Below are 13,269 nucleotides of genomic sequence, written 5' to 3' on the forward strand. Positions count from 1 at the left end.
AGAGTGAGAATAAGTACGTAACGGGAATTGGAGGCGGTTGGAGCCGTAAATAAGAGGAATCGTCAGGAGGACTTGGAGTAACATGTGGGTACACTGTGGAGAGAAGAAGGGAATTAAAAGCCAAGACAAGAAGTAGCGCCAGCAGAGTGGGGTAGGGAGAACGGGAGGGCTCACCGGGGTGGTAGAGTAATGCACAGGTCCGTCAGTGCGGGGTGCGCGATCCGTAGTAGCGGCGAGAGCCGCGACTGTAGGGATAGCCTGATTGCCGGATCGTGAGGTGGGCTGGAGTTTGTCCACGGAATTGCGCTATGAGGAAAAAAGGGGATTAGGGGCCATCGGCAAGGAGTAGTGTCATCAGAAAAGAAACGGGAGGGCGGGAAGGCTCACCGGTAAGATAGAAGATTCGTTACTATCCGTCAATGCGGGAAGAGAGAGGTCCGGTGATACGGCTGCTGCCATGGGTGGAAGAACAGGACTGTGTTAACGGCAGGGAAAGGCCGCTGGTTGGTCGACCCGAGCAGGGGCGTAAAAAGGGAGAAAGGACAAGATGGAAAGAAGGTTGCCATCTTGGAAAGGGCTGAAGAAAAAGAAAACAGTGTTGTAATTGAGAAAATAATAGAGAAAAAAGGAAGTGTTACAGTGAGGGAAAATAGGAGAAAGAGTAGATGACAGGGTGGGTGATTGCGTACACGGTGACAATAAGGTGCTAGTTATAATTCCAAAGGAATTAGTGAAAGTAAAACGAAGTATTTGCAGTAGTTGCAAAAAGCCAGGAGGCAGTAGAAAACCAGACATGGAAACAATTGGACAGACAGGAATTAAAAGCATTATCAGTAATTACTCATTGAATTGTACAATTGATTTCTTAGTCAATGGGGTGAACAGAGTTACAGATCAAATAGTTGTGGACCAGTCCTCATGTCTGTTCAATCCCGAGTTGAAGCTATCTGTCTTCAAAATTCATTTTAGTTCCTCTCTGTTCAGTGTTTTCACGATATCACCTCCTCTTGGAGGCAATTTCACAGCAGAAATGACAGTCCACCGAATTTCATCCTCGGAGTGTTTCTTTTCCAGGAAATGTTCAACCAATGGTGCTGTGAGGATTTTACATCTAATTCTACTGCGATGTTGAGAAATTAGAAGGCGGATCTTTTGCGTCGTCTGGCCAATGTAAATCTTATTCCAGGGACAGAAGATCGCATATATGACATTGATAGAATTACAATTGGTGAACATTTTTAATTCATTTCTGATGTTGCCAAAGACAAAAACTTTACACTCAATGGTCAATACACAGTTACCACATTTGGCATGACCTTTCAATGGTGGAAGAGACCAGATATCATTTAGGGTGTTGATGGTTGTCTTATTGGTAGTAGTGGGTAAGGCTGCACGAACCAAGTGGTCCTTAATATTTTAATTTTTCTTGAATGCGAACAAGGGACGTTCCAAGTGGAGATTACCAGCATTCAGAATTGGCCAATTATTAAGGATGCTTTTGCGTATGGAGTTTGACACTGTAGAAAAGGTGGTAACGCAAACCAATCTGTTGGTTTCAGACTTAGGTTTGGGTTCAAGGAGTGCTTCACGGGGACAGTACCAAGCACGTTTCATGGAGTTACGTACTAATCTCTTAGGATAGCCCCTTTTGGATAGTTTGGTGGAAAGTATTTTAGCTTCATGAAAGTAGTCCTCCTTTAAACAACAATTTCTGCGAATTCTCAGAAACTGCAAAAAAGGAAGGGAATCTCTCAAGGCACGTGGGTGACTGCTGTTGTAACTTAACAAGGTATTCCTTTCAGTGGGTTTACGAAAGAGACCGGTGACAAGATAGCCATCTATATGCTTAATGGTAAGGTCAAGGAAAGGAATAGAGTCCCTTTGATGAGTCAGGGTAAATTTAAGGCCCCCACAATTGTTATTAAGCCAATGGAAGAACGGAGCGAGTAGATTTTCATTTGCCTGCCATATCATAAAGATATCATCAATGTATCTTGTTAAAGGACTATAAAGATGAGGTTAATCGCCAATTGGCAAATACTGACCATTATTGTAAATTAAATACTAACCCTACTAAGGAACTTCAGACCCTCATTCGACAGATCACGGATGAAGGCCTACAACAAGGTTTCCTCTCTAAACTAGAATACCAATTTCTTAATATCAAAGTCCCAGGATGCCAGTAATCTATACGCTCCGTAAGATTCATAAAAACCTTGAGAAACCCCCTGGACGACCTATTGTCTCTGGATGTGGCTCTATTCTTGAGCCGTTAGGCCATTATGTTAATCATTTTATTAAGGACTTTGTTCCCCTTACTGACTGTTACATCCGTGACAGTATGTCTATGATTAACCTGATTGAGCACCACCCATATGACCCCAAACTTAACATTCTTTGCACTTTGGATGTAGAATCCCTTTATACTAATATACCGCAAAGGGATTCGTTGCTTGTGATGGAAACCGTCCTTGATCAAAGACCTCGACCCCACACAGTTCCTACAAACTTCATATTGCAACTATTAGAAGTTTGTCTTACTAAGAATTTTTTCATGTTTGAAGACATTTTTTACCAACAAGTCAAAGGCACATCCATGGGCGCAATTTTTGCCCCAAATTGAATTATTTTATACATGGATGCACTAGTAATGAACTGTATCCTGACCACTACTAATCCTTTTTGATCCTGTATCTATAAGTGGAAAAGATACATTGATGATATCTTTATGATATGGCAGGCAAATGAAAATCTACTCGCTCCGTTCCTCCATTGGCTTAATAACAATTGTGGGGTCCTTAAATTTTTCACTGACTCATCAAAGGGACTCTATTCCTTTCCTTGACCTTACCATTAAGCACATAGATGGCTATCTTGTCAACGGTCTCTTTCGTAAACCCACTGAAAGGAATACCTTGTTAAGTTACAACAGCAGTCACCCACGTGCCTTGAGAGATTCCCTTCCTTTTTCTCAGTTTCTGAGAATTCGCAGAAATTGTTGTTTAAAGGAGGACTACTTTCATGAAGCTAAAATACTTTCCACCAAACTATCCAAAAGGGGCTATCCTAAGAGATTAGTACGTAACTCCATGAAACGTGCTTGGTACTGTCCCCGTGAAGCACTCCTTGAACCCAAACCTAAGTCTGAAACCAACAGATTGGTTTGCGTTACCACCTTTTCTACAGTGTCTAACTCCATACGCAAAAGCATCCTTAATAATTGGCTAATTCTGAATGCTGGTAATCTCCGCTTGGAACGTCCCTTGTTCGCATTCAAGAAAAATTAAAATATTAAGGACCACTTGGTTCGTGCAGCCTTACCCACTACTACCAAGAAGACAACCATCAACACCCTAAATGATATCTGGTCTCTTCCACCATTGAAAGGTCATGCTAAATGTGGTAACTGTGTAGTATGTGCATTGACCATTGAGTGTAAAGTTTTTGTCTTTGGCAACATCAGAAATGAATTAAAAATGTTCACCAATTGTAATTCTATCAATGTCATATATGCGATCTTCTGTCCCTGTAATAAGATTTACATTGGCCAGACGACGCAAAAGATCCACCTTCGAATTTCTCAACATCGCAGTAGAATTAGATGTAAAATCCTCACAGCACCATTGGTTGAACATTTCCTGGAAAAGAAACACTCCGAGGATGAAATTCGGTGGACTGTCATTTCTGCTGTGAAATTGCCTCCAAGAGGAGGTGATATCATGAAAACACTGAACAGAGAGGAACTAAAATGGATTTTGAAGACAGATAGCTTCAACTCGGGATTGAACAGACATGAGGACTGGTCCACAACTATTTGATCTGTAACTCTGTTCTCCCCATTGACTAAGAAATCAATTGTACAATTCAATGAGTAATTACTGGTAATTCTTTTAACTCCAGTCTGTCCAATTGTTTCCATGTCTGGTTTTCTACTGCCTCCTGGCTTTTTGCAACTACTGCAAATACTTCGTTTTACCTTCTCTAATTCCTTTGGAATTATAACTAGCACCTTATTGTCACCTTTGTACGCAATCACCCAACCTGTCATCTACTCTTTCTCCTATTTTCCCTCTCTGTAACACTTCCTTTTTTCTCTATTATTTTCTCAATTACAACACTGTTTTCTTTTTCTTCAGCCCTTTCCAAGATGGCAACCTTCTTTCCATCTTGTCCTTTCTCCCTTTTTACGCCGCTGCTCGGGCCGACCAACCAGCGGCCTTTCCCTGAACACAGTCCTGTTTTTCCACCCATGGCAGCAGCCGTATCACCGGACCTCGCTCCCCGCATTGACGGATAGTAACGAATCTTCTATCTTACCAGTGAGCCTTCCCGCCCTCCCGTTTCTATTCTGATGACTACTCCTTGCCGATGGCCCCTAATCCCCTTTTCTCCTCATAGCGCAATTCCGTGGACAAACTCCAGCCCTCCTGACGATCCGTCAATCAGGCTATCCCTACAGTCGCGGCTCTTGCCGCTACTACGGATCGCGCACCCCGCACTAACGGACCTGTGCATTACTCTACCACCCCGGTGAGCCCTCCCGTTCTCCCTACCCCACTCTGCTGGCGCTACTTCTTGTCTTGGCTTTTAATTCCCTTCTTCTCTCCACAGTGTACCCACATGTTACTCCAAGTCCTCCTGACGATTCCTCTTATTTACGGCTCCAACCGCCTCCAATTCCCGTTACGCACTTATTCTCACTCACGTTACAGTGAGTTTACTCTCCCCTGTCGTTCTACCTTCCTTGTCCCCCCTTGTTCGAACTACACCTAATCTTTACCTTCTATTTGCACACAGAGCACTCCACTTCTCTGTCACAAGGTTATTCTTAAACCTTAGTCCTTCGCACTCCCTCCCCTTGGCATGTATACTTACCGGACAGCCTTCTGTCCTAACAATTTTGTTTTGCTACATATATTGTCTGCATCGACGGTCGAATTACCTGGTTGTCACTATGCACAGCATACCTCTGATTTCTCGAACATTGATTAAGGTCTTATGATGACCTTCTTCTTCCTAACGCCACTTAATTCTGTACTTAGCTGTCTGGAATTTACCTTCTCACTGGTCTGCATGGTTATTTTGGAAACTGATCCCAAATACACCTCGTAAGATTCTTGACACCGTGTACATTCACTATTGTGTGAGTATATCTGCCCCCCTTTCTTTGCCTTCTTATTCGTTTCTTCATCACTCTTTGCTCCTTGATATAAGATGACGTACAATATTGTGTTTAATCAGACTTTTTAACCCCCTTTTTCATCATGTTTATTGAATTATTACTTTCTAACTGTTATCTTGCTTTTCTCTCTCTTCTTCCCTCCTCTTTTTTAAGGCTATTCAGGTTTAACTGTACAGGCATAATCAATGTTGTCCTGATGATGATCCTAATATTTCGTTTGTAGGATCGAAACGCCGTCGACACTTGTAAACACCCTATATGTTCTTAGCAATACTAAGTATGATACATAAGGGTGTTCCATGTAATGTTTGTTTGTTCACTCTCTATTCCTGCCATTTGCAACAAACGTTTTTTGCCTGAACCTTTTTGTTGTTTCTGTTCCTCTCCCTATTATTTGTACGGGACACAGGCTTGTGTCCTACTTTGAGAATTTCTTTGATAATTTTGCTTCATTACTGTATCAGTAAAATTTATGACCACTGTCCGGCTTGACAAGTCTTTAAAAATAAGCACTGATTGGGTCCTTATTGATTGCTTTCTTCATTCATTCCTTCCTAGGGACTTTTTGTTGTTGTTTATAATTCCCTAGATCTGAAGAGCAAAATATACCTGTGATGTTGAGAACTCTGAAAAGTGGAAGGGAGATCAGCTGTTTTCAGTGACTGACATTCAACTCAAAGATAGGAAAACAGTTTGAATTCTTAAACACTTCAATGTCTTGAGCAGTCATCTGAAATCGGTCACATTGGGTTGTTTGAGGTACTTTTCAGAAGTCAGGTCTGGTTGCTGGGGTGGTGCCAGAAGGATTATTCCATTGCTGAGGATTTGACAATGATGAATTTTTAGAAGTTCCATTTTGGGAGTTGACTTGTGAGTTGTAGATGTTGATACTGTTCTCGAAGTGTTGTAGGGCTGCTCCATAGATTGCTTACTGTTTCACATACACAAAGTAGTTTACAGGCGATTTGTGCTTTGACTAGAAGTATTTTAAAAATGCACATGAGCACTGGTTCAAACATACTGGTTTTGTAAAGTACAGTTGATTTTTCTGAAGACATTAGAATCAGACTTAAAAATGGAATCTATGCAGGGTTAACAGTATTAAGGTATTAGGTACATCTATCTTGGCACAGCAGTTCTTATACAGTGTCCAGTTCTCAGTCTAATCTGCAAAAATTGTGGTTCTTTTTGACACAATAGGAATATAATAAACATGCTTAAACATTAGAAATACTTTAAACAAATAATTTTATTATATACATCCATTCAATACAGATCTCTTGGCATTGCAGACAGGTTTGTTCCATTCTACCAGACTTTAATCTATTAAAGGGGGCAGGGAGTGGTGGGATTGGTTGTGGTGAAATGTCATCACATTTTAAACCACTAAAATGAGACAAGAAAAAGGTTTGGAATAGACTACTAGGAAGGACACATGCTTATAAGAACAAATCTTGAATCAGACATGATTAAAAGTAACAGGAAACTTTGTATTAAAACAATTACAATTAATATTTAGTACTTCAGAGACAAAAATGTATGATGCTGAACAAAAATGTGAACCTGGAAACAAATTAGTAGGACGTATCAAAATTATACAATCTTGGATAGCCAACACCACAAAATGTTAAAGTAACAAAGAATTTATGGAATCTATCTCTGCCCACCATCAATCTAAGATAAAAAATATACCTTCTCTTTTACCTTGCCCAGTCTTTAATTTACAGTGGTTTCAATTTAAATATGGCTGGGATAGATGGGATAAAGAAGCATACCTGCTCCTAATAAAGTGTAAGCTATATGCCAGTAAAATGTACCTATATTTCTAAACATTTGGAATGCTGATACAATATACTGCCACATTTCAGAAACTGTTTTTTGGGTTAGAATGGCAATTAAAGACCCTGGAAAGGCGGAATTGTGAAGTCTGATAGGTTTAGTAGACATTCAAGTATATGACTGATTGGGAAGATCGCAGAATGAAAAAAGATCTGTATCCAGCTTTAGTAACAAAATCAATACTCATTTTCATATTCTAAATATTATATTTATTTGCTTTGCTATTTTTATAATGAACAAACAGTAGGGAATTCTTAAATTAATTGGGAGTAGGTATAATGGTAAAAAGATACCATATATAAGAGAACAGCTGCCTGTCTTCTTCACAGAAAGACTTTTTAAATGTCATTGAGAGAGTATGCAGGACTTGAACTAGATTTTCCAGCCATCTAAAATGTTTTACAGATATCTTGTTCAATTATGATGCACAGCATCACAATTCACCCTGCTACATAAAGTTGATCCTAATGATGCAGATCACTCTTGCTGCAATAGCATGTTTTAGATTATGAAATAAAACAAATCTGGTAATCTATACTTATTTCAGAGTTAAAAGTGGATTCAGGTTGTGCAGAATATACTAGTTTCGAATGTAAGCATGTGCTGTTTTTTCCTGTGGGAAAAAAAACCTGTTAAAATAGGGTCAGAATACATTAACGATGGAATGCACTTAAAAAGAGCGTGCATGCTTGGAAATCGACTTAACAGTAACTATGGGCAAAAGAGTGTTTCATATCACGCATAAAGATGATTAAATTATGTTATGGATATACATAAGGAGGACATACATTGTAAAGATAATGACGGGCACAGGTTGACTTCCCGTAAATCTTACGAACATGAGCCACTCCAACGCATCATCCTCATCTTGGCAGATCCTTTCTTCTCCTCCAATGTTACAGGTGTCACAGTCACTTCAATTCAATGTACAAGTTCTGCCCATACCAAATCACTCGCTGGAAGTCTTGATAACCTCAAAGGGCCAGAGAGCGCCTACAGTACTACTCTCTGAACCAGTACATTAAGATCAAAGAAAACAACAACCATCCGAGTCTTTTCAGTCTTTTCATGTTGATTTCTGCCTATAATGAAGAGTAAGATCACCTCCACTCTTCCAAATTAAGTGCTTCACAGTTCGAAGGTCCATATTGGGATCCAATACCTGAGAAAAAGAGCAGAATTTAGTCTTTCTGTATACCTGTATTACTAGGGGACTTTGCAGTTTAAACCCAGCACAAATGAAATGATAAAGTAGATCTATAAAGAACTACAAAAAAGATCTGAAAATCACAAATACATTACATTCTATTTCTACCAAGCATCTAACGTTTGAAAAGCAAGGAAAAAAGTTACTTACGAGTTACACCGGACACCCTGAGGATTACAACTTCTTGAAATGTATATATATTTTTTCAACTTTACAAGGATTATTGAATACCTCTGGCAGATTTGCTAAGAATTATTTATTTTAAACAGATGGCACAATGTAATGCTTCACAGCACAACATATTGAAGTCCCTCATACAGCACAATCTGACACCAACAGAACAATGCTGCAAAACAGGAAATGGACCAGGACACACTGTCCAGATCAGCAAAGAAGGCTGGGACTGTGGTGTGAGGAAGAAACCTAAGAATCTCATGCAGAGGCAACCCCAGAAAGGCCACTGAGCTAAAAGGCCTTACTAATGGCAGAAACGCTACACCAATGTCAACACCATAATATAACAAGCATTTGCAATGCAATATGTCTTGCATTTATTATATTTTGAGGTATTGGCGTTGTAAATGACAATGCCTTTGATTTATATATTTTTTAAACCTACAAGTGGTGCGTAAACACACACTTTGTACTCATAGTCGCTGATTACGAAAAGCAAGGCTGGCAAGTAATTGCGGTTCTTTTACTGCCAGCCTTGCTTGTAGCAAATGCGAGACCTTTTGCATTGCAAATGCTTGTTAGAAAGATGTGCATGTGTGATCAGAAAGATCCAATGGCCAGTGTGAGCAGTCCCATCATCCCCTGTTGAATGCTGTGGTGGGCGTAAGCAAAAGTGTTAATGACTGCTGACCACACCAATAAATAACAAGCAATTGCAATGCAATAAGGCTCACATTATTAAAGTTTGAGCTATTGGCATTGCTAAATAATGCAACACCAATCGCTCAAACTTTAATAATGCGATGGTTTGGTCTGAACTGTCAATGCAGGGCAATAGAAAGAAATAGAGTTTCTAGCCAGATTTAGAACAAACTGTGCCATACTCTCACTAACACAGAAGTAAAAGATACAAATATAAGAATGGCCACAGGAATTGTGAATACGCAGCTGCTGCGTTTTCCGCATATACAAAGTAATTTACCGCATTTGCCATATAAGCCACTATCTGCTGCATAATCTGCAAAAGTTACCAAATATGCAGCAACACGTTTTGTTGTGCAGTGGAAGTACCTTCGCAAAGGTTGATTGGTCACCTTTCTGTTTATTATTACTGCATCTGGATGGTATACTGGTACTAATGAGGTGAAACCTGCATCCAAACAGTGTTAATCATTTTAAAAATGACAGTAATTAAATAATACTACCACAAAATGTGCTGCATAATTTGTCTTTTACTTAATTTGGACAGCACCGGCATCCATTATGGTCCTCAACGCCAAGGCCCTGGAGTTAGCCGGGCGTTGGTTAACAGCATCTCTCAAGGTATAGAACAGGAGACAACTGCCCCGCATTGGTAGCTGCATGAGGACTGCAGTCATTGGGGGTTCGCACTACTGCCCCCGTCTGTTACACGCGCGCATCCCACTGTTAAAGTTACAGGAGCCCGAGGCCTTCCACTAAGAATACTAGAGCAGTGCCCTCACCGCAGGCATCCTCTCCCTCCCCAAGTGGTGTGCTCTGTGGCACCCGGTGCCGCAAGGGACAGCACCTGGCACAAGTTCAACATATGCGCAGCGTGACAGAGGGCTTGCTCTGCACTGCAGCAGAGGCATGGCGCGTGGAAGTACCTTCGCAAAGGTTGATGCCAAAACGTTGCCTTGGGCACTCCCCAAGCTGGTAGGATATCGACCAGGTGAGATATTGCGTCGATTGTCAAATTGGTAGGGTACGCGCCCTCAACATGGGCTGAACCATTCTAGTCAGTCGAACCCATGTCAGTCTCCTCCATCTGTGAGAGCCAGGAGAGGTACAAGCAGTCTGCGAACACTTGATTCTTGCTGCCATTGAAACACAGTATGAGACCTATTCTCTCATCCAGGTGAAAATTCCAGATGGTCGGTTTCGAACGGACTCACTCCCCGCAGCTCCTCGAAGGTCGAATATTTTTAAAGAAAGCGTCCTTCTTGGATTGTTTCCAAAATGTAACAAAAGGCTATTCCAGCAGCCACACTTGGAAAAGTGCCACAACTGGTATCCCATGGTACACAAGAACAAACATGTGAAACTCTCTTCACCCTACTTCATTCCACTACAGACGTAACAGTTACATTACCATAGCGACACGATTACTGCATTAGACTGCTCATCACGCATACCACCAAAACAATTGCCACATCCAACATTTTTTCCGAGCACACTCCTTGCTGTAGTATGCTACCCATTCAGCGAGCTCTCCAGTGCCTCATAGTGGGTAATAAGAGCTATATTAATGCAACTCCAACACAGAACAAGATGTCAGTGGTTTTTCATTTACTTACTTCCCCGTGAAATGGATCCAAAAAAGGAGAAGCCCGGGAGTGGTGCGCACCCCACAGCGAGACATGTGTCTTCAATTATCACGCCCGTGTCTGGGCACGATAATTGAAACCACGTGACGGCAGGTGCGTGTAACAGACACCAATAGGCCTAACAAAAGAAAATGCACACGCACAAGCTTGTGCCATTTCTATGTACATTTTGAAACCCCCTACTAAAGGGCTCACGCTGCGCGAGCAGTGCTGCGCACTGCAAGCAGGCGCAAGCCCTAAAAAGGGCAGTAGCAAAGCACCTCCTATGTACATATATAGGTATTTTTTATTTATAAGATTTGTTTACATGGGACAAGCACGACCTAACCAGTTCTGTATTCCTGACCTAAAAGTAATGAATATCTGCTGTCAAACGTAATTCTATGGCAGGACCGGAGGCTTCGGATTATGCTTTGTCTCTCTTCGCTTTATTACACAAACTTGTACAGCAGCCATAGAGATTTCGAAAAATTTCGAAAAGGACCATATTAATACAAAAACTACAATACTACAACTCCCTACAACCAGGGAGGAACACTAATACATAGTCCTTATTCCGTTTCCATCGCGTTAGGTACATAGCGTCCTGTTTATCCTGTCACTTCCTCTTTCTTTGCTGCTCCCGCAGCCAGATAAGTTGTTTTCTTTCTTTGTTCTATATTTTGGGGTTAATGTGAGCGCTATGATTTCTTTTAAGATTGTACGCGCGAATTAATGTGAGCGTTCCATTGTGTTCCCATTTCAGAGTCCTAAGCCGGCCGCGGGAACGTTTTTTCCGCTCCTACGCGGCCGGCACTCCCCCTGCTGTTGCGGCGCCTTCTCGGGCCACTAGGGGGACTCGCTCGTCTCGTTGCTCTCCGCGCCGAGCCTTGTCCCCATTGCTGCCTCACCTTAGACGTCCATATTAACAGACTGTATTTCCCGCAATTCTCGATTGAATGCCCCGGTGGGTGTCCGTATAGCGGGTTTACCCGCGTTGAACGCGCGAAGTCGCGCTGGTGTTTCTTGTGCACATTGTGGGCCCTAATTGAACAGTACACTCGCGTTATACGCGCCAATAACCATTTTCAGCAATTACTTTGCATTCACTTTAAATAGTAACGCGCAGGGAGGCAGTTTAGCCCTGCCGGGTTCTGAGGGCAGTAGCGCGTTCTGGGTTGGTGCAAGCCCATTGTGATCGTTGGGGTCCTCGGCCTGCCCCTATTTGGTAGTTCTCCTACCTTTAGCCACCTGTCTGTGCGGTGCACTTATGTTTGTATTCAATTGTTACTTACCTTCTATTGCATTATGGATGGCTGGTCAGGTTATTACGAGGAGGAAGTCCAGGAGTATATGCCCTGGGATGAGGAATGATTTGACGCCGTGGACTCTTCCATTTATCGGGTGGTCCATGAGGTTGTTGGTCCTATGGAGCAGCGCCTTTCTGACAGAATTGTGCAGGAATGCAATAGGTTGGCTGCGGCGCGCTCTGATCCACCGGTGCCTTCCGGCGGGCAGCCTGCAGAGGGTCCTCCGCCGTCCAAAATACAGCACCCAGAAGGGGTGGACGTGGATGCTTTTGCGCGTCTAAAGACAGCGTTTTTGGCTAAAACGTCGTTGGCCGTCCCAGCGACTCCTCCAATGGACGCCCCTCAGGATACTCTGGATCCTCCTTCCCCCGGGTCAGGTCATGATGATACTCAAGGGGACACGGACGAGGAGGCGGGATCTTCTCGTTCGTGGCGGCCGTCTTCTAATCCTTCTACTTCTGTGCCGCTGGAGGAGGATGCGGACATGCTTAATCCGGACGAGATTATGCACCCCCGGTCTGCGGCCAGGGCTTGTTTACGAGCAGAGTGTCCAAGGCCTTCCCTGCCCAACAAAATAGCTTCTACGCCGGAATTGTATCCAAAAACAGCCACATTTCTGGCTAAGTATGTGAAGGACCCTAGGAAGGGTATAGATAGATCCTGGAGGTCCTGTCAGGACAAGCTCCTCGACGCTATCGGACTGATGACGAAGATATTAGACATGGCGGAGGAGGCAAAGGTGTCAGGGTCCCCCATTTCCCCAGAAGTTCCCTCCAATTGGGCCCAGTGGGCTATTATATTTATGGGCAACGCTAATTGCGCCCTTTCAACCGAGCGTCGTTGCTCGTTGTTGATTAAGCTTGATCCAAAGCTGGGAGACCTGGCCTCCTCGGAAGCTGGAGCGGTGGCCCAGGGTGGCTTGTTCGGGGAGCGCTTCATTAAAGAATTAGGCAAGTTTGTTTCTACATTCACTTCGCTCGACAAGGCTCAATCCAGCATCAAGATAGTATTTAATCAGCGGGTTTTCGGCGGTGCCGGACGAGGCAGGGGCTGCTCGTCCGGCCGAGGTTTCCAACAAAATCCCTCAAGGGGACAAGGCTCTGGTCGCGGACAGAATAAGTCGACCGCGAATTACACAAACTTCTACCCGACGCGTGGACAGCGTTTCAGAGGCCGTGGAGGATTCAAGTCCAATTCCGGCAGAGCCAACTCCAGTGGTAAGTGTTATAC

General features: G+C 42.8%; 1 protein-coding gene across 1 annotated transcript in view; it reads right to left on the bottom strand.

The window, feature by feature from the left end:
* Positions 1-6,414: 6,414 nt before the first annotated feature.
* LOC146789714 (WD repeat-containing protein 48-like) overlaps positions 6,415-13,269 on the bottom strand; it is a 75,550-nt gene continuing 68,695 nt past the window's right edge. The window contains exon 3 of the mRNA XM_085632049.1: positions 6,415-8,183. Within this exon, the coding sequence (XP_085488175.1) occupies positions 8,088-8,183 (96 nt within the window). The 3' untranslated portion in view covers positions 6,415-8,087. The remainder of the gene's footprint in view (positions 8,184-13,269) is intronic.

The sequence above is a fragment of the Triturus cristatus genome, chromosome 10, assembly GCF_964204655.1.
Source record: "Triturus cristatus chromosome 10, aTriCri1.1, whole genome shotgun sequence".
In the NCBI taxonomy this organism is placed as follows: Eukaryota; Metazoa; Chordata; class Amphibia; order Caudata; family Salamandridae; genus Triturus; species Triturus cristatus.